Raw genomic sequence first — 22,966 nt, 5'->3', positions numbered from 1 at the left:
GTGTGTGTGTGTGGGGGGGGGGGGATGACAAGTGAAAACGGGGGAACTGGTTTTCCACCTTCAACTCCCCCCCCCCCCCAATAAAATAGACTATCCTTTTCTGTCTAGGCTCCCTTTTGGAGTCCGCCTGGATAATGAAACACTACAGGAAAATTTTATCTGAAAGCAGTGGATATTGTCATTTAGGCAAGCTCATAGGGCCAGATATGATTCTAGGCCTGAAATTTCCCATTAGTCCTTGAAAGGAAATAGAGCAGGGAGAGAGCCAGCAGGGTGTAATTATTTGAGCATTAAACTATGATTCTGGAGGCCTGCATTCAAATCCCATTTAGCCATAGAAACCCACTGAGTTACCCTTGGTCACGCCATACTTTCTGAAATTCACAGAAATGCAAAGGCAAACTCTCTTTGAACAAATATTGCCAAGAAAACCCTGTGATAGATTTACCACTTGAGGGTTGATACACAGAAATACAGTGATACCCCAAGTAGCATGGAAAAGAAAAATTAGCTTCCATTGTACTCATATATCTGCTTCAACAGAAATGTGCAATATCGTCTTTAAATGCATGGAGCAGGGAGCTGACATAGTGTCATAAGAGACCATTTCAATATACTCTGATTCAGTGATGCAAGATCTTTTTTTAAAATGCTGATTCTTGGTTTGTATGCCTCTGTTTTCTTAGTTAAGAAAATATATCATATTTGATTTGATTGTAAGATGCACACTAATTTCAGAACCAATAACAGAAAAAGGTATGTGTGTGTATGTGCATAAACACACCCATGATTCTAGGACCCCCCCCTTTTAGAGATTTATCTGGGGGAAAAGTATGTCTTAGGGCCCTTCCAGACAGGCCCTATATCCCAGGATCTGATCCCAGGTATCCTGCTATAAACTGGATTATATGAGTCTGCTCTGCCAGATAATCTGGGATAAACAGAAAATCTGGGATCAGATCCTGGGATATAGGGCCTGTCTGGAAGGGCCCTTAGAATTCAGGGAAATGCAGCAGTGGCTAAAACTAGAGATCTCATATACTCCTGAATACTTTGTAATTTTCTTTGATATAATCACTGTTACTGTGTTGCTAATGAAGACCTTTGAATAGGTTAATGTTATGACTAAAATATGTTGCTTTCTTGAAATCCTCTGCTGAGGATTGGGTGTTAACCAACATGTAGTGGGCCCGGGCTGTGGCGCAGGCGGGAGAGCAAGCCAGCTGCAACCAACTGCAATGAATCACTCTGACCAGCAGGTCATGAGTTCGAGGCCTGCTTGGAGCCTATGTTTGTCTAGTCTTTGTTCTATGTTAAAAGGCATTGAATGTTTGCCTATATGTGTAATGTGATCCGCCCTGAGTCCCCTTCGGGGTGAGAAGGGCGGAATATAAATGCTGTAAATAAATAATAAATAAATAATATCATTTTAAAAATAGAATGTTCTAGAATTCCCAAAATTAAGGACTTGTCAGCCTGGGTTTTGTCCATGGTAAAAATGTTTTTTAGCATTCAACACATTTTAAAAAATGTGTTGAGGAATAAGTAGCACACTTTTTACTTGTAATTATTTTGAGAATATTCCTATGGGCACTAGATTGTATGGTTGGTGTTAAACCTTCTAAAAGACTATGACAGATGCTCCTATATAAATAACATCAGTAGTGATGAGGTAAGTGAATAAATTCTATTATTTTGTAACTGAGTTTTGTAAACAGCTAGTGTAAAACAGAACAGTCCATTGTTTCAGCTATAAAGCAGCATTAGAAAACAATACCATAATGGCAATATCTGATAGGTACAGCACATTTATATACATGTTTACGTGAAGTAGAGCACAAGTCTGAGTACGTGTGTCTAGGATTGTAGTGAGTTAACCATTTACAAAGCCAATATTGATTAAAGAAAATGTGAGCTTCACAATTCAGTCAATTACTATTACTAGTTGTGGTAAGAAAAATCTGAACTAACATTGCATCTAAATATTTAGGTCTGAATCCAATGGCCAATCCCTGTTAGACTAGACTCATTGAATCAGTGGAAACTTGGTAAATCAGGACTTGTGCGTATTCTACTGATTTCATGGATCTGCTCTTCTTAAGACTAGCTACTGGATTTAGACTTGAGGTCTGCTGTTATCTTTTGAATTATATATGTTCAGACCACACAATATTTTAATAAGTTATAAATATCTTCTCAGTGTTATGATTGGAAACCCCTGTTTCATTGAAAACACAATCAGTGCTAGAATCAGTTAGAAATAGTTGGTGAAATTGCAAACAAACTTTAAAAAGAATCAGAAGAAAAAGTACTAAGGATAGCAAAAGTAATCATGACTAAACTTACAAGGAATATCAGACTGTGACTGTTAATTTGGAGAAAGGGAAGAATAATGGAGGTTTACACAATTATGAATGCTTGTGAAGCACCAGGAGAGATGTCTGTTTTACCTTTTTCACAGTGTCAAACTGCCGTTTATTCTGAAGTTGAGATTTGCAATGAATTCAGGGCAGATAAAAAGAGTGTAATTTCATGCATCATAAAATTAATGTATAGATTTTAGTGGTGTTTTTACCACTAGTTTACTTGAGGGGAAATAGGCAAATTTAACAGAGGATAGATGTGTCAAAATCTGTTAGTATCTGTCGACCACTGTAAACTGATGGAGCTTCTATCAGTATAGTATATTTTTGCAGAGTTCTCTTATCTTCAAAGCATGCCTTCCTAATAGATAGAGTTCCCTTGTGAGAAAGCTATTTTTAGATGGAAAAAAGGTTGGCCTATCTGTTTCTATTTATAAATCTGTCTCTGCATACTTCTATAGAGTGTCTGTTTGCAGTTCTTGCTCTTGGGCTTTTGTATTGTATGTCCAAATTGAATGCCATATTATGGTTGTTTAAGGAAATCCACCATTGCTGTTTCTGACCTGATCTCTCCCTCCCCCACCCCAGATTATAGTGCCAATTTTCATCTTTCCAAATTTAATACTATAGGTCTTAGATTAAAAAAAAGTCTTAGAAAAATTGAAAGCATATTTTAAGATAAAATATATTTATAAACTAATACTTTAATGTATATAAATGGGTATTTTTGAGAAAATATGTTATGTAAAAACCTACAGTATGATTTTTTTCATGGGTTGATTTAGCAGGGTAAGTTTAGGGAATCACTTGCCGTTGTTAGTATAAGTTATTAGCTACTGTGATATTTTGTGCATTATGGTTGGCCTAGTGAAGATTTTTAAAGTTTTGTTTCATCATGTACTGTCAAAATGTCAATTCTGGACATGAGTAGAATGAGCCCAGACTTCTTACCACAATTTATCATTCAGTGAGAAAAATATAATATTAGCAGTATCAAAGACTGCTGATAGCAAAAAGAGTAGACAGTCTGATATTTCCTTAGTTTGTTTTACCTCTGTTTAACTGAAAAGGCAGCAATAAGTGGCAGATAGAATAAAACAAAAGCAGGCTAAAAAGGAATTAGGTCTCTAGTGTTATCTTTGCCTCTCCCTTCTTCCTTCCTTTACCCAGAGCAAATGGTGTCAGATGGGCTTAGGATGTGGGAGGAAACTTCTTTTCCACTGGTACTGTATTCTGAGAAGACAAAATGTCTGGCACCTTCTAAGAAGGCTGCATTATTAGAGAAAATCAATTTAGAGAATTCAGACGAGCTAACAGCTGTAAGATATGCAAATACACTTAAACCAGGAGGACCATTCATATAATAGTTATGAAATGTAGGCATTTTCCCTCTGGTGAAGTGCAGGGAGAGAAATATATACATGTATAACAAGTCTGCTATTTCAAGTAAATCTGGTGACTGAGAGTCTGGTGAGTTTTGATCGCAGGTTTATGGAGCTAGGAAATTTGTAAGAGACACCTTGCGTGTGTCTTGGCAGATGCGCCTTCTCTTTGGGTAGTTTTTCAGTTATGACTGACAGCACTGATTTTAATCACTGATAATTTCCTTCAGCTTGCTATTCCAACTCAGTTGCTATACGGACAGTCCCCAAGTTACGAACAAGATGGGTTCTATAGGGTTTTCTTCTTGAATTTGTATGTAAGTTGGAACAGGAGCATTTTAAAGTGTAACTCCAGCCTATCTATCTATCTATCTATCTATCTATCTATCTATCTATCTATCTATCTATAAGCTTTGGATAGCATAGAGAAGGGTTAACACCCCTGTGGAGTTTGTTTTGCTGTCTGTGCCCATGTTCAGAAAATTGGATTTTGAAAAGATTGGATTTTTTTTGAAAGAAGGATTGGTGATAAGGTTTCATTTGAGATACCTTTTCCCTATGATAAGCCTTTCAGGAGTGATTTTCCCTTCTTAGGAATAGATTTCACTCACCTCCTGTTGTCTCACTCCTGTTCTTAGCTATAAGTCATTTGTAAGTCAGATGTTTGAAACTTGGGGACTGCCTGCACTGCATTTTCATTTAAAAACCCTTCCGTTCACTATGAGACTAGAGTAAACTCTATTGTTTTCATACTCTGTTCTTCCTTCTTTGTTGTTTCTGGCAAAATACCATATGGTATTTCCTACACCAGCAGAGTCACTTTAGAATCTTCTAGAAAGTTGAAAGATACATTTTTACGGAAGGCTCCACTCTCCCCAAGGAGGTATATAGCCAGTGGGAGGGGCTACAGCCTCAGTTCCTTTAATCTGCCACCATCGCAGCAGCTAAGGAACCTTTCTCTCTCTTAGCTTTTTTGCTTAGACTGATCTCCGCTTCTTTGACTCGGATTGTTTTTTCTGTCTGCACTTTCCTTTCGTTTTCTGATCTGGACTGTTTTTGCTATTCTTTCTCTCAACTGATTGCTTTTGACTACCCTTATTGCTCTGGCCACTAATGTCTTCCACTACCTTTTTAAAGAGATGGGCCTGTGTGGGGAAACTGCCCAATATGGATGGGCATACCATGTGTTTGTTTATACCTTGGGAAGGGCCACATGATGGAGTCCAGCCACATTGGCCTCCCCTTTACCCCTCAGGTGTGTAAAAATTGTGATTCGTGGCTTAGGACTCTGCAGTATGAGCAGGCTTCCCCCCCCCCCCCCCCCACTTTCCCAAGAAGCGATCAGCATTGGAGCCGCCAGCCTTGTCAGTGGACTGCGGAGCTGCAGATGGTCCCTTATCTTTAACCAGGAGCTCATTGCCCTGTAGCCAACTAGCCCTGGCCAGGCTGTCAAAGGCAAAGAGGACCAAAGTGTTCCATCCCCCACCAGCTGGGCTTGGAAAGGGAACTGAGTGGGGAAGATGGCAAGACAAATCTAAAAAGGAAAAAGCAATTGCTCCTCTGGCTGCCATTTTTATGAGCGCCTTGTCGCCGCCCCTAATGCACCTTTGGCGCAGGAAGGGCTCTCTTCTCCGCGCCTTCACTGCCATTGGAAGACGTATGTGCTCTGGCATAAACTGCCTCCCTGCTGCTGCTTGGGGGCTTTGTGTCCTGACACAAATGGCCTTGGCAGACTCCCAGTCCCTACCATCGGCTGTGGAGCAATTACCTACCATACTCCCTATGCCTACCTTGGAGACCCTGACAAGTGTGGAATTCATCTTGGGCCTGTCGTCGGCCCTGATGTCGCCATCGGGGACACGACTGGCACTGCCTTGTGCGAGCACGAACTTGAGAAAACGGTTACATGGCTGTAGTGGATATAACCCAGCCTTGCTGTTCCCAGAAGCCTCATTCAGCCCCGTCTGATAAGGAGAGCAGAAAAATCAATGCTATGGGCAAAAAAGTCCATATTTTTGTGGGCCTCTTTACTCATCTAGCTCATTATGGCGCTTATATGGGCACATACCAACAGTTCTTGTGGTCTAAAATAACACCCTACCTTGATCACCTTTCGCGGGAGGAACAATGGTTGGCCAAAGCATTCCATCAAGAGGCCATAGTTCTAGCAAAATTGCAGAAAGATCTGGCAAAACACACAAACAATTCTGCGGGAAAACATTTCACATCAGCCACATCTATCTGCAGGCACGCTTGGCTGCGTTTTTTGAGCCTCTCTGATGAGGGGCGGACCATTGCAGATGACCTTCCCATGCATAATGATGGTTTTTAAAATCCTGAGATCGATATGAGGCTGAAGCATACTCAGGAGATGTGCCAAATAGCTCACAAGTTTGGTTTCCCATCACATCACTCCTATCAACCAAAGCCGAAGTTATTACCAACAACCCCTCTTTTACCGCAAGCCCTTCAGTGGAACAACTGGCAAGTATTGTCCCACTGTGCAAGCTAGGAAACAGAATTTTTCTGTCAAAGGGTGTCATCAGTTTACACCAAACGTTGTTTTTAGCCACAGTTTAGCTGCATGCAGTGGGATGTCTGTGGCATTTTCTACGGACAATACCTTTGTTTCCCGTTCTTCTCCAGTTGGAGAGTTTGATGTTTCTCCTGTTAAATTTGCAGTTGCAGCTTCATATGCCCTCCCTGCGATCTCCATACATGTATACTTTCAGAGCTATTCCTTTTTGGAACTCTACTTTTGGCCTTTGCTGCCACTTGGCGGGGGATAACTACAGATGCCTGGGTGTTAAAGACTACGCCATTAAATTCTCCAGGCAACCAGTGATGGGTCACTTATGTGTTACACCCCCTCTCAAGTTCTCTGCAAGGAGATTCAGACATTGCTAAAGAAGGGGCGATTGGACACCTGCACCCTTTGGCATACCAACATTGTTTCTTCTCCCGCTACTTCCTGGGCCCCAAACGGAAGGGGGTCAGCATCCTATTTTGGATTTAAGAGATGTAAACTGTCACATTTGCTCCCGCAAGTTTATGATATACACTGTTCTACGCTTGTTAAGGAAAGACCATGATCGATCTGAAAAATGCCTACTTTCATGTTTTGATCCAGCAGAAGTATTTCAGATTCCTATTTATGATAGTCAGGCTTTTTGTTGTAATGTTTTACCATTCGGCCTCGCGACTGCACTATGGGTTTTTACTAAGTGTATGGCCGCCATTGCGGCCCACCTTCGCCTGAGAGGCAGAACAGTCATTATATCAATGACTGGTTGTTGGCGGATAAGTCCAAATCTCAACTGCTGTCTCACATTCATTCGGCCTTATCTCTTCTTCAGACCATAGGTCTCAGTCAGAACAGAGAAATCTCACATCAAGCCAGCTTAGCGGATCCGATTTATAGGAACTACTCTGGATTCAGTGGCACAGATGGCTTACCTCCCAGGTAACCTGTTCCTCGCACTAAGGTCGTCTGTCCTTCAGGCTCTATGGAAGACATCGTCCAATCGATATTGGGCCACATCACCTCTACTATGATAGTTACGCCCCTTGCGAGGCTGAGACTTCGTCCCCTTCAGGTCTGGTTCCTGGGAATTTTCAACTTTCTTCAGAATGATCCGCATACCTTTCTCTCCTTCCCGCTCATTTTTCGCCACTCACTCCATTGGTGGATGAACCAGATGAGCGTGTGCACTGGTGTCCCATTCCGGCTACCAGAATCTTCCAAAACACTGACCACGGACTCTTTCCTTTGGGGCGGGGGGGGGGGCACTCGGAGAGCCTCATGGTCCAGGGAACATGGTCCACGGTGGAGGCAGCCCAACACATCAACTTTCTGAAGCTGTTAGCAGTTGCAAAGGCCCTAAGGTCTTTCGAACCATCACTCAGAGGGCGCATCATTAAAGTCCTCATCAGCAATACCATGACAAATTTTTACTCCCTTTTGCTCCTGGCACTCAGCCTCCACATCTGGGATTGATGTGTTCCCAGGGAAATCCACCTTGTAGCTCTCCACCTCCCAGGAGAGGAGAATGCTTTAGCCGACTATATAAGCAGAACTTCTCACACCAACCACAAGTGGTCTCTTCAGAGTAAACTAGGAAGGATTAAATAAACTAATGAACAGATCTCAATGCAATTGATAGTCCTACATAGAGTTGATCAGTTGAATTCATTGCTCAGTAAGGTTGAGTTTAACTGTAAATGACATTCAGAGTAGAACAGCTAGGAGGTGTGCAGTGGTGGAGCTACCCTAAGTTGGATCTTTCCAAGCTATGGAGGACTTTTGGGTAAAGTGAACTTTTTCAAATTGGTTTTTCAGAAGACTCCCAGAAGTGTTTCCTTTTTAAAATGTATAGCTTCTTAAAACTCATATTGCTACATGAAATCCATAGTAAGTAAGGTGTCACTGCTTTTGTTGCAGCCTAAACATGCTTAATTCTTCCTGGTTTGTGGTTATGGATTCTGTAGCTCTATGTTATGCCCTTTAAAATTGTTGATTAACAGTTGTATTTCATTTAATTAACTGGACCTGAGTCATGCATCTCTTGAATATTCGTTGGAGCAAGGTTTAAACTGCATTTACAGAGCAATTTCACGATAAGCTGTTGTAATAGCAATGCATATTGAATAGAGAAAAGAGCTTGATGGGGTTGTTCTGGAAATGATGACTTGACAGTATCTCTTCGCAGTGCAATCCAGCTATCAATGGTGTGCTAATCCAGCTAAGTGAAGTGCCATTCCTAGGGAAATATTGTAATCATATGGACAAAACCATTGCTTGTAAAATGACAGACATGTAAACTTAATTTAGTATATCAAAATTATTTAAACAGGCACATACAAATACAGCAATATATTGTAAATATGTATTGTTTGTGTATGGAAATTTTTTGGGTACACTTGGGTTCATAAACTTTACATATCTATAGGTAATAACATAACTGGTATGTATGTATCTGTGTATATGTGTGTGTGTGGATACAGTTCTTTGGCAATGTAGGTAGATATCCTCATCACCTCCAATAGAAAGGATTGTTGTGGGAAGCTTTAAAAAACATGTTACCATTTGGAATATAAGAAGTAGCGTGGTTCAGTTTAAGGCAGCTCCATATGTTGAGATAATTTGTAATGTGTTTGCAAATGTCAACAGGAATTCTATCTTCTTTCACTTAGTGCTCAAAGCAGAAAATTATTTTATCTCTGTGTAGATCTTATTTGCAAGGGAAATCAACCTGTTGAATGAAGTAATAGTTTTCTTTTGAGTCAAAATAATTGCAGTACAGTCTCCTAGTCTTATGTGTCTGCTGTTGTTTGCTTTTCTTATAAGACTTGAAAACAGGAAGACAGTAGAGGGGAGTATACAAAGGCCGCAGCAACATGTCTGCTTAAATTTGTTCTGGAACAGATCTGGGTAACTAACATATATGCAGTATTGTGCATGCTTGTCATCCACTCGGTAGCTGCAATATGCCAATCCTTTGTTTTCCACTTTCTTTGTCAATTCATCTTTCAAAACAAAAATGGGGGAAAAGCAGTTTAAGAACCAAGAAGACAGGTGGAAAAATGTAAGGTGCAAAGCAAAATGGAAAAAAAAACCTGTAGTATGTAACAGTGATGTAGATAGCTTTATAAGAAAGGGATTTTCTTAAAATAAAGGTGGTGTTTTTCTTTTATTATACTACATAGATAGCAGATGTTCCTTCAAAGATGGATGTTATCAAAATAATGGACCAAAAATAATGGACAGAATCTAGTGAAAGTTGCATTGTTTTCACTATGAATATTGTTGCAATATAATTATGTAAATATTTATATTCAGAAAGAAGATCCAGTTAATTTGCTGCAATTTTTCCCATTGTGTGGGGAGCAATCCTTACTTTTGGTCAGGGCTTTGTTTAATGTCTGTCGTTCTTTCCACCATACATGGGAGAGCCAGCCCCCTTTCCCAGCTCCATCCTGCCTCATCACTAACAGGACATGATTGTTTGGTGATGCTCTTCACTTTGAAACTTCTGGTTGTGTGTATATTTTTCTTGCTTTTTCATTCCATCACAGGGAAAGGAGGCTGTCTGTCCCAATTAGGGTAGAAAGAATGATCGACACTAAATAAAGCCCTCCCTAAGGGGAGAATGGAAGAGCAAGACCCAACGTAAGAATTTCCTCCCTGAAACTGCGGAAAAGGAACACTCATAATAAAAACCAATGTTCTGTCCTCTTTTATAAATGTAAAATTCCATAGTGATTTTGATGATGTATGGAGAAAATTTATTGAAAAAGTTACCTCTATAAGAGGAAATGAAATTTTTGGACAGATGAAATATAAAAGTGGCTCAGGGAGAGGGGAACACAGCAGTGAAGGATAAAAATAACAGTTGATGCCAAAAGTTAATGTATGGTAGATTGTATTGAATATTATGTGTCTGCTGTAAAACAAACGGTGTATAACAGTGGTTCCAAAACTTATTTGGCCTATTGCCCCCTTTCCAGAAAAAATATTACTCAGCACCCCTGGAAAGGGGGGCGTGGCTTAGAGGGGTGGGTGTGGCTCCTGCTCAAGAGGGCGGGGCTGAGCCTCTCCCCTAGTCCAAGATGCAGGGCTGGGAGGGGGGGTGGGCGGGGCCACAAATGGGCTGCCAGGATTGGGATGGGCGGAGTTACGAGCTCCGAGGCAGGGCTGAGCTTCTATCCCTGTCCTGCGGCGCCTGCCAGGAATGGGGCGGGGCTAGAGGAGGAGGCGGGGCCTCTTCCCTAGTGCCTGACTGCCCCCCTGGATCGCTGCAGCACCCACTAGGGGGCGGTAGCGCCCACTTTGGGAATCATTGGTCTTTAACAAATGTGTTGAATTATGATAAAATAAATAAAAATATATTTTTAAAAAATAAATGTAAATTTCCAGGCTTAGGTGTGTTTGCTCTTTCCACTCACTGAAATAATGGGACCTTAACAGGTGAACTTTGAGTTAGTGTTGTCATGTTTAACCATCATACTATGTTAACTATGACAAAGTGTGTGTGTTTCAAACAAACAAAAGTTAATCATAGTTTATTTGTCCACATACTTTAAAAACACTGATTCAGAACAAGGGTTTGTTCAGATGTTCCAAATGCCTCCTGATGGCAGTGCCAGATTATGAGCCAAGATGCTTTCTGCAATTTATTTTCATTATGTTGTATTCCTGCATTTGATTGGCATAAGAATACATTATCTTTGTTTACTATCTTTTTAATATCAGTTGAAATGCTCTCACAATTATTCTCAATGTGCTTTGGTGGAAAATAAATGAAACGTGTAACAGAAGCACAACATGTAGATAATTTACGCTCTCCTGGGGTATACATCCCTCTTGGAAAGATGACATCTGAATCTTTTGTGAGAAACAATGGATACATTTCTATAGTGAAAGAAATCAAGTATGGAATGAACATTTTGAACAATAATGTTTGAATTCTGGCTAAATGTTATTTTCTCAGTTCTCTCAGTCCCTCGAGCTTTGTGATACATAACAGAATAGAAAGCAGAATAGTACCTTGAAATAGTATGTGTTTGTGCCTTGAAGTTGCCTGTTGACCTATAGTGATCCCATGAACTGCAAGATTATACATTTTTGGGATAAAATTTCCTGACTACTATTCATTCAGTAATTTACTGTATTGTGTATATTTGTTGTTTTTCCTTTTAAAATAGACACACATTGTTTGCTTTTAATTCTATTGATGGATTGTGTTTTAACTTTTGTATGGTGTATATTTTAACTGTATTGATTTTAACTTTTGTAATGCTGTCTCAGTGCAGGAAAAATGTGACATGTAAATAAATGTTTTTTTCAAACAGTTCTTGTTCTCTAGTTATAGTTACTGTTGTCTCTAGTTAATCTGTGCCAGACGTTCAGTTTGTATAATTTGTTTCCTATGGCCTGAAAGACAAAACCACTTATGGGAGGATTATGTTCCCATCTCTTCCTGCCTATTGTGTGTATTGAAACTATGGGGTCAAGACCACCAGAGGCTTGAGACCTCTTATATGAATGATGCTCAGTTAACACAAAGTTATTGGGCCTGCTTTGGGAGAAAGCTTTTTTCCCCTTGCAGTTCGGTCTACTTCCTATGCTATATATGAGGGCTCTTCTGCACTCCAGAGGGAGTTTTAAGAGCATACACAAGGCTGAACGCAGGGAGAACATCTCAGTAAAAATATCCTGCTTAGTTTTGTAAATGGAGCAGATCATCAAAGTAGCAGCTGTAGTAAAGAGGTGATGGGCATTTCAGTTCAGTTGCCCATCCACCTTGGTTCTGCTCTTCAAAACATTCCATTCAGTCTCCACAGCTGCTAATTTGGTGACACCTGTGAGCAAAACATGACAAATGACTGGAGTGAGAGATGTGTGTTGATTTACATAGTGATTAACAAATTATCATGTTTTACTACTTTGTTTCTTTTAAAGATCTCATCTCACTGTGTAGTTTGCACAGACATGTAGTACAAACTTACAGGATTCTGTGAATTCTGGATTTGATGTGGATCTGCTGTTAAAATTAATTACTAGTCTATCAATATCAACAAGCATTTGCTTGTTGGCATTAGATCCAAACATGAGCCTCCATTTTTTTGGCTGGCCTTTGTAACAAACTAATATCTATGATTGCCAAGCTCCCAATCCTATCTTGTGCATGTACTCATTCTGTGTTGAGACATTGCGTATGTCTAAAGCACAGTGCAAAGTCAGGGACAAAGGAGGACAGAATCACTGGGGCATTTTCTCAGCTCCAGTTACGTATGGAAAGAATGGGGAGAGTAGACCATGCTGTAGCTCTACCTAGAGTCAAGTAATAGCAGAGGTTGTGACAGTAAACCTTGACACCAGGCATGGGTGCTCCCTAGTGTCATCAGCTCCTTGTTGACAAAATGGACACTGTTCTCTAGTCATTATTTTATCTACTAGCCATGTTTCCCCATCTCTCCTCTTGTGCACATGATATATATTTATTTTCTAAGGTAGGGTTTCTGAAGCAGGGTTCCACAAGTGGTCACTAGAGTGGCTTAGGAGGGAAAAACTCCCTTTTAATGCTGGAGGTATCATTTTTATTTAGGTATCCCTGAGACTTGAAAATTATTTCAAGAGTTGCTCCAGGAAAAATAGATTGAGGAAGCTTCTTTTAATGAATTGAAGAATATAAAAAATTAAGCATGCTGATCATTGTAAATTATTACATACCTTTATATTAGCCCCTGATAGCTGCTACTCTACATTTTTTATTTGACTACTTTTCTTACAAGAGGTGAATGTGAAAATGTAAGAATGATGGCTGGGGTGTTTGGCCCACTGTGCACCAGCTTCTCTTGAATATAGGCAGTCCCTGGATTACAGACAGGATAGGAGCTGTAGGTTTGTTTTTAAGTTAAATTTGTATGTAAGTTGGAACAGATAAATTTTTTCAGTGTGACATTAGCCAATATTTATTTAAAAATTTGGATAGCATGTAGAGGTTAACACCTCTATAACAATGTTTTTGCTTTCTGTGTCCCTGTTCATAAGATTTAACCTCACTTTCTGTCCCTGTGAAAATTGGATATTGAAAACTTTGGCTTGTTGTGGAAACAACGATTGGCAAGAAAATTTCAGTGGAGTCACCCTTTTCCCATGATAAATATTTCAGGAGTGACTTTTCTTTCCTAGGGGTAGATTTCCTCTCACTTCCTGTTTGTCTCACCCCTGTTCTTAACTATGAGTCATATGTATGCCTATGACTTGGGAATTGCCTTGATATAAAAATATCAAGAAGAAGAGAAAACATTTTGAAGGTAGAGTTTGCTTGCACGTTTTTCTTGTATATCCAGCACAAAAAGTCGTGAAGGTCATGATGAAGGAAATGAGCTTTCCTTATCTCTGCGCACAGTCCTCTTCTCACTTTCTTCTGTATTTGGATTTCAGAGAGAGCTCCTCTTCTGACGCATCTAGTATGTAGGTTTCCTAGAAAAATGAAACAGGGCCAGGCAAAGTGCTTTTTTCTATACCCAACATAGAAATGTATGGGGAAAGGTCAGGCATTTTGTTCTTCTGGCAGCTTGCTTTCTCAATGAATTGTCCGTTGAGACTAGTCAGGACTAACCTAGGAATTAGATTATACATGTTAGGTATTTTTATTGTCCATCTGAGTGTATGTGCTTCTGTGCACACATGCATGCACTCTACAGCCAAATTCCTGTTATCTTTCACTATCAACTTGGCTAACTGTTCAAGTTCAACAACAACTGAAGATTTCCCCACCTTCAGTCCATTGTTTATGATGCTCTTATGAAAACTACAAAGAAAAACAAATTTGTAAACTACTCAGTAATGCTAGTGTTGTGTTGCTAGCAATAGTACCTCTCTTGGAACTAGGTGTGGTATGTACCATTCTTGATTCTGTAAAACTATAGGATTGGATGAGAGTTACCCATAGCTTAATGTCAATGTGACATTTGGTAAGCTTATTTTCTTGATCTTAAGGGTATGTAGAGTTTTGGTGGATGATTCAGGGTTTGTTTTAAAATAGTGACATGAGGTATTTCTAAGGTGGCCCTTAAAACTAAAAAAAACCACCTTGCTTTGTTTTTGCCCTTTTCTGCTTTTTTACTCGTACACATTGTCTTAGTGATGTCCATGCTAAAAATAGTTGTTTCCTCATTTCAGAAATATTTAAGTTATGGGAGTTCAACATGTAAAAACCCCCCACGACAGACAGATTTTGATGCTTATTGTTTTTGGCTTTTCTTGGGAATCTTCTCCGCTGTGATTGTCATACCTGTTTAGTGATGAAAGTTTCTATATGTATTTTTAGAAATCATGAAAATCTGAAGAAATCTGAAATGTTGGCTTTGATATTCTTTTTAACTTGAAGAAACATTTGTATTTTTTGAAATCCAATCCAATAATGAAAAATTATAATTTTAGATCTTGTTTGTTATTGACATTGGATAGAGTATTGATAGAGGTTTTAAGTCCTAGACTATGACTCTTGTGGTCCAGAATTTGAATCACCATTTTTTACCCATGGAATCTACCTTGGGTAAGTCTGAAGAGAGCTACTTATACAAGGTGGGTTCCATGAATGAATAGGGATACAAACTCTGGTTCCCAAGAGTCATGGTCCAACACTTAAAGGCAAAACCCTCTTGGAACAGATACTGCCAAGAAAACCACCGGGTCTCCATAAACTGAAAACAATTTAAGGACACACAACAGCAGTAATGAGTGATGTGTGCATGGATATAAACTAATAAGAAATCATTTATTTCTCTGGTCAATTCATTCTTTGTTCCTTACCATTTTTGACAGTACTTATGTTCACTAATTCATGGGAAGCAATGCTGCAGGGTTTTTTTACAGCTTTCTGATCATGTTAGACAAATTTCTTTCCTTTCACAGCTTGCAAATTGATTTATATTGTGCAATAATGTGTTCTAGAGTTGTTCTACAGAGGTGCTACAATGTTGGTTATGGTAATGGTATAATTTTGAAGCAGTCTAACGTATTATAGGCACATAAAAATTTCTATGTTCTGTGAATTTTTTTTTACTTTAGTGAGAGTCACCTCATGGCCAAAATAACCCCATGGGCCAGGATTGACTGTCAGACGTCCAGCCTCCTGGAATGAGGCAATTCCTCACTGTGTGTTCCCAGTTGGGAAGGGTGAGCAGCATGTGAATTAATGACAGGAGCTGACAGGGGAATTCTTGCCCTTGTGCACTGTTCCCGTTGAAATGACTATTGGCAGAAATCAGGCAGCACATGAAGAAGTTCCTACAAGTACCAGCTAAGTCTTCCTGTTATCCTAAAAGGAGGCATAGGGAGCCAATCTCCTTTTTGCAATGTGAGCCAGGTGGGAGTCTGAAAATGTGGTGATCTTTCAGTGGACAGGACTCTATTTCCTCATGTCCAAGCAGCCTCTAGATAGCCTATCAATCAAAATAATATCTGTGTGTAGTAGGCATGAGCAATCCATGAAAAAAATGGTTCTAAACTCGCTTATAAAGTAGGGGGCGCTGGTGCTTTGTTTCTGAAACTACTTTTGAAATTTGGCCCAAAAAAAGTTTCAAAACTTAAGAATATTCAGAATATTCAAAATTAATTTGTTAATGGCGGATGTTCATGCACAGTGGCCAAAAACAGCACTGGGGGGGGGGGCTTTACAGGACTCTCCCGCCCTCATTTTTTGAGCTATCTTCTTCAAACTTGGTACAGTGGTAGAACCTATTTAACACTGCTAGCTCAACAAAATTCAGAACGTTTCCCTTATCCCCTGATTTTTGGTGAATTTTCATAGCTTTTATAATAAACCATTTTTTAATAATTGCAGAAATCTGTTCCTGGTTTGAAAGTCTTATTTCCTGTTTAATTGGGTTGTCTTTACTTTGAAAGTCATTGTTCTACTTCAGAAACTTTGTTTTTGTGGCTGAAACTTTGTTAAATTGGTGGACAGTGTCCCAGCAAACCATAATGTGCTCCATGCCCCCTGCACAAAGACAAAGTTCAGGCAGTGTCATAAATTTTGCCATGTTTCTATGACAGAACCAATTAAGAAATGACATTTATCACCCAGGAACAGAAATCATAGTACACCATCAAATCATTCCTGACAGATGGCCATCAGCCTCTAAATAAGGAAATCAGTTTGTGGTTTGAAAGTGTTATTTCCTGTTTCATTGGCTTTTCTGGGGCTGAGAGTGTGTGACTTGCCCAAGTGGGTGGGTGAGTGGGGAATCAAGCCACAATCTGAGTCCAACAGTCAAACCCCTCCCTCCCTCCCTCCTCCCTCCTTCTCATACCTTCCAAGAATTCACAAAGTTTGGTCAAGATGGTCAGAGGAGGGCAACTAAAATGATCTAGGGTCTGGAGAACAAGCCCTATGAGGAGCTGCTTAAAGAACTGGGTATGTTTAGCCTGCAGAAGAGAAGGCAGAGAGAGAGGAGACATGAGGAGGGCCATGTATAAAATATGTGAGGGGAAGTCATAGGGAGGAGAAAACAAGCTTGTTTTCTGCTGCCCTAGAGACTAGGACACAATGGAACAATGGCTGCAAACTACAAGAAAGGAGATTTCACCTGAACATGAGGAGGAACTTCCTCACTGTGAGAGCTGTTCAGCAGTGGAACTCTCTGCACCGGAGTGTGGTGGAGGCTCCTTCTTTGCAGAGGCTGGATGGCCATTTGTCGGGGGTGCTTTGAATGCGATTTCCTGCTTCTTGGCAGAATGGGGTTGGACTGGATGGCCCACGAGGTCTCTTCCAACTCTATGATTCTATAATTATAAGTGAGGACAAAAGGGGGTGGGGAATGTTAAGAGGAGAGAGGGCCTGGGACATCTGGGAATTGTAGTTTTAAAGCGGGCATAGGACTATTGGAGAAATGTCTGCTTCAGCCTAATGCTTTTATAAATGGGGAAAATTCAGAGGCTTCGTTCTGCTTAATTTTTAAAGCTATTGAGATGAAATTTGCCAGAATTGAAGCAAATATTCATAACTCTATGCCTACAAAGTTTCATAATGTTTGACCCATCCACTGATTTTTTTTGGGAATTTTCAAACAACATTTTTTTACAACGCTACCAGAACGATGGCCCCACCTCTCCGCCCCTCTTCCTTCTGCCCTGATTGGCTTAGCCCAAGGCTTCTGGAAAATGGAGTTTTGTCCAGATAATGGCTTCTTGCTTCACTCGCACTTAAATAAATGGGGAAAAATCAGAGGCTTCGTTCTGCTTAATTTTTAAAGCTATTGAGATGAAATTTGCCAGAATGGAAGCAAATATTCATAACTCTATGCTTACAAAGTTTCATAATGTTTGACCCATCCACTGATTTTTTGTGAATTTTCAAACCACATTTTTTTAAAATGCTACCAGAACGATGGCCCCACCTCTCCGTCCCTCTTCCTTCTGCCCTGATTGGCTGAGAGGCATGCCAACATGGCTTCACCTCTCCGAGGGGCTACAGCTACATCCAAAGACATCAGAGACAGATGAAAAAAAGGTGCTTTTTGATTCAAATTCTTAATATTAGGAAGGCAGTGAGCAGATGTTTCAAAACTCGCTTCAAAAGTGCTTTCGAACAGAATTTGAAATGAATTTAACGGACTAACAAAAAATTTGCCCAACCCTAGTGTGTAGTCTTTTTATTTCCATGATTTACTAGAACATTGTGTTTTCTTAACATTTTCCTTTTGTAGTGTATGCTCTCTGCTAGTTATCTTCAGCTTCCTGTGTGTACATGAAATTTAATGGCAAGTCATTAGGTATAGTGTACAGTGTTCCCTCACTTATTGGGGGAGTTAGGTTCCAGGATCACCCGCAATAAGTGAAAATCTGTGAAGTAGGGACACTATATTTATTTTAATATTTATACATTATTTTAGTAGTTATATACTATTTTAAGTCTTTATCAACCAATCGTGTGTTGGTAAATTGCCTCCTTCTCCTCCTGTTGCCGCTTGGGCTTCTTCCTCTCCCTTTGGCTTCTCCTTCCTCCCTTCTTTAGGCTGTAAATTGTAATTTTTTTATGATTTATAACATTCTTTTAGAGTTTATTGAAAAATCGCGAATCTGCGAAAAGTGAACCGCGAAGTAGTGAGGGAACACTGTACCGTAAAATAGCAAGATCTCTTCCCATTTCCCAAAGCATTCTTGACTATGATGGGGCAGCTCCTCAACTCTAGAGCAACTAGAAGTCATTGGGATATCTGGAACATGCCTGCTTCTGGAATATCTGAAGACCATTTGTGGATTCCTGAGTCAAATGTAGTCCAGGACCTAGTGGGATGACTCTGCTGATGGAACAGCTTTCACTAGTGGAACCAGAAAGGGACACATATCCTAGCCCCATGTCTACTCATATAAACAGTTTTGGAGAACCAGGGAACTACAGAGAGCTGGTTGTTTAGGCAATTTAAGAGGGATTGTTCTTAAATATCACAAAAAGAGGGGAAAGTGGCTTTTAAAAACAATGCATATACTATCTATAAAATGTCAGTTTTTAGTCTGGTTATTTTACACAGTATATGTGGTAAACATGCCTCTTCTATTTGCAGAGCACCAGAAATCATCTTGGGTTTGCCGTTTTGTGAAGCCATAGACATGTGGTCACTGGGCTGTGTGATTGCTGAACTGTTCCTTGGTTGGCCACTGTATCCAGGAGCCCTTGAATATGACCAGGTAGTAGAAAGTTTTACTCATAATTTGAAATGTTTTAATTTACTTGATTAGATAGAGATTTAAATTTCTGTTATCTTACTGTATGGTTTTCAATGATTTTAAATATTGCCTTTGAGTCAGATTTAGTATTGTTGTATGCCTTAGGTTGCACTCCATGCAGTCATGCTGGCCACATGACCTTGGAGGTGTCTACGGACAACGCTGGCTCTTCGGCTTAGAAATGGAGATGAGCACCAACCCCCAGAGTCAGACATGACTGGACTTAACCTTTACCTTTATGCCTTGTGTTTAAGGGTAATTTCACAGCAGCTACCTACAGTTGCATTAACTGTCTCTGAATGACAAAAAATTTGACTTTGCCCAATTCTCTGTAATTTAGGACATTGCACACAGCTGTATTTGACATTTTTATACTTCAACCTAATATCTTCCATTTGATCAATAGTGACTATTTCTTTAACCTGAAGTCCACATGAACTTTACAGTGCAGAATAACACTGTAATTGGTCATTTATTTCTGCAGTGAGCAGGATAATGCCATGGACATTGTAGGCTGGAGGTTTCTAGCTTTTTGGCAGGGAGCCCCAACACTCCATTTTTGTTTACTATGGAACACCATTTATCACATGAACTGTAAACCTTCAGTCATCACCTTCATTCATTTTAGCTGAAATCCTGAAATAACCATTATCAGAGGCACCCAGACAAATATTGCTTGATGCCTCTATTAATGTGTAACTTGAAAATCTTCAGCATTTGCAAATAATACGCACATAGATTTTATGTGAAAGTGGGAACTGAAATGGACTGGAATGGGCCACTTCACAAAAGATGACCACCAGATCTACTACTGTGGACAAGAGGAACACCGAAGAAATGGAGTAGCCTTCATAGTTAATAAGTTGCTAAAGCAGTGATTGGATACAACCTAAAAATGATAGAATGATCTCATTTTGAGTTCAAGGCAAACAGCACAGTGATCCAAATATACGCCACAACCACAGCCACTGAAGAAGCAGAATTAGATAAGTTTTATGGGGATCTGCAGCACCTACTGGATAACACACCAAAAAGAGACATTATTCTCATTACAGGAGATTGGAATGCTAAGGTGGGCAGTCAAATGATAACCGGGATCACAGGCAAGCATGGTCTGGGACAATCAAATGAAGCAGGACGTAGGCTGATAGAATTTTGCCAGGAAAACTCACTGTGCAATAACAAACACTCTCTTCCAACAACCTAAAAGACAGCTGTGTACATGGACTTCACCAGATGGTCAACACCGAAATCAGATTGACTACATCCTTTTCAGCCAAAGGTGGCGGACATCCATCCAGTCGGTGAAAACAAGACCTGGAGCTGACTGTAGTTCAGATCACGAACTTCTTATCGCAAAATTTAGAATCAGACTAAAGAGAATGTGGAAAATACACAGACCAATTAGATATGATCTCACAAATATTCCCAGTGAATATGCAGTGGAGGTGAAGAATAGATTTCAGGGACTAGATTTAATAAATAGAGTTCCAGAAGAACTATGGACAGAAGTCCACAATATTGTTCAGGAGGCAGCAACAAAGTACGTCCCAAAGAAAAAGAAAACCAAGTAGGCAAGATGGTTGTCTGTTGAGACACTGGAAGTAGCCCAAGAAAGAAGGAAGGCGAAAGGAAACAGCGATAGGGGGAGATACACCCAATTAAATGCACAATTCCAGAGGTTAGCCAGGAGAGACAAGGAACTATTTTTGAACAAGCAATGCATGGAAGTGGAAGAAGACAATAGAATAGAAAGGACAAGAGATCTCTTCCAGAATATCAGAAACATCGGAGGCAAATTTCAGGCAAAAATGGGCATGATCAAAAACAAAGATGGCAGGGACCTAACAGAAGCTGAAGAGATAAAGAATAGGTGGCGAGAATATACAGAAGATCTGTATAGGAAGGATAATAATATAGAGGATAGCTTTGACGGAGTGGTGAGTGAATTAGAACCAGACATCCTGAGGAGTGAGGTTGAATGGGCCTCAAGAAGCATTGCTAACAAGGCAGCAGGAGACGACGGAATCTCAGCTGAGCTGTTTAAAATCTTGGAAGGTGATGCTGTCAATGTGATGCATGCCATATGCCAGCAAATATGGAAAACACAAGATTGGCCATCAGATTGGAAAAAAAATCAATTTATATCTCCATACCAAAAAAGGGAAACGCTAAAGAATGCTCAAACTTCCGTACAGTGGCACTTATTTCCCATGCCAGTAAGGTAATGCTCAAGATCTTGCAAGGCAGACTCCAGCAATACATGGAGCGAGAGTTGCCAGATGTGCAAGCTGGGTTCAGAAAAGGCAGAGGAACGAGAGACCAAATTGCCAATATCCGTTGGATAATGGAGGAAGCCAGGGAGTTTCAGAAAAACATCTACTTCTGCTTTATTGACTATTCTAAAGCCTTTGACTGTGTGGATCATAATAAACTGTGGCATGTTCTTGGTGGTATGGGGATACCAAGTCACCTTGTCTGTCTCCTTAGAAATCTGTATAAAGTCCAAGTAGCCACAGTAAGAACAGATCACGGAAGAACAGACTGGTTCAAGATTGGGAAAGGAGTGCGGCAGGGCTGCATACTTTCACCCTCCCTATTCAACTTGTATGCAAAACACATCATGCGACATGCGGGGCTTGAGGAATCTAAGGCCGGAGTTAAAATTGCTGGAAGAAACATTAACAATCTTAGGTATGCAGATGATACCTGTCAAAGACAGAACGCCACAAGATCAAAGATAACAGAGTTTATTGGATAACAGAACTCAAAATGCCCGTAAAATACAAGGGCCAGGCAGTATTAGCCTTTAAAAGCAAAAAGGGGCAAGGAAAAACGTTCAAAAGATAAACCGGATTAAACCGGAGTTTAATCCGGGTAAAAACAAAACAGCTTGCTTCAGCCTGGGGATAAATAAAACAGAAGCCGGGGAACAAAGTGTTCAAAAGAATGCAATTAATTGGCAGCAGATTCCTCTCTGCTGCCAGCACTGTGCTTTGAGTAACTTGAGTCACTCCTCCACACAGCAGGCAAGATTTCCAATACACACAGATCAGCCGAGGATTGAAGCAGTAGAGTAGACCCAGTTCCTTTCCGTAGTTCAAGCCAGACGTTTGTAGTTTCACCAAGTCCGAGTAGGGGGAAGTCAAGCCGTGGTCAGTTCAGTTCGAAATCCAAAGCAGGAGATGGCGTCCGTCAAGAAGACGACGGAAGGTCAAAGCTAATGAGATTAAGCACAAGTTTGCACAAACAAAAGCCCACACAATTCCTCCCGCCGTCTGACCCCAAATTCCAAAACAACTTACGTATCAGCACACGAAAACACACCAGTCTTCAGGAAAGCGTCCCACACAGATCCCAAGCGTTCGTCCAGATTACCTTGCCCAACGCAATTTGCAATTGCTCCCAAGCCTCATTTTATGCCAGTTACAAATCCTCATCACTATCAGCTGCCCTCCTTAACCCGGGCGTTTCCTCATCACTTTCCTCATCAGAGCTGGAACACCTCTGACTACGCCCCACAGCATCCCCAGCTGTGGATCCCGTCCCATCCCTCCAGCTTGTCCATGGGTCTAATCCTGAAGGTCCCCATTCATCTTCCATCCCATCATTGCCAGTGGCACCCAATTCCTCCCTCACCCGAGTCCAATCCATCTCATCCTCCTCCGAGCTAACCAGCCCCTCCTCCATTCTCTCCGTAAACCCCTCAAAAGACTCTTCGTCAGATGGTGCTGCAAAGATATCTCGCAGTCTCTTTCTTTCTCGCTCCTCGAGAGTATCTGACTCTCGAGGAGTCTTACGCCCACGTCTGCCAGTAACAGAGCCATGAGGCTCAATCATAACAATACCACTCTGATGGCTGAAAGCGAGGAGGAGCTGAGAAGCCTTATCACCAAGGTGAAAGAAGAAAGTTCAAAAGCTGAGTTGCAGTTAAAAATCAAGTAAACCAAGATCATGGCAACTACACCTATTGATAACTG

General features: G+C 40.4%; 1 protein-coding gene across 6 annotated transcripts in view; it reads left to right on the top strand.

The window, feature by feature from the left end:
* The window catches only part of hipk3 (homeodomain interacting protein kinase 3), an 81,103-nt gene that overhangs the window by 31,308 nt on the left and 26,829 nt on the right, over positions 1-22,966 (top strand). For all 6 annotated transcript variants that reach the window (XM_008106703.3, XM_062967757.1, XM_008106709.3 and 3 more), the window contains one exon: positions 18,824-18,947. In XM_008106703.3, the coding sequence (XP_008104910.2) occupies positions 18,824-18,947 (124 nt within the window). The remainder of the gene's footprint in view (positions 1-18,823; positions 18,948-22,966) is intronic.

Source organism: Anolis carolinensis, chromosome 1, assembly GCF_035594765.1.
Source record: "Anolis carolinensis isolate JA03-04 chromosome 1, rAnoCar3.1.pri, whole genome shotgun sequence".
NCBI classification, from domain to species: domain Eukaryota; kingdom Metazoa; phylum Chordata; class Lepidosauria; order Squamata; family Dactyloidae; genus Anolis; species Anolis carolinensis.
The sequence above is the reverse complement of the archived record's forward strand: the minus strand, read 5'-3'. Positions and strand labels throughout refer to the sequence as shown.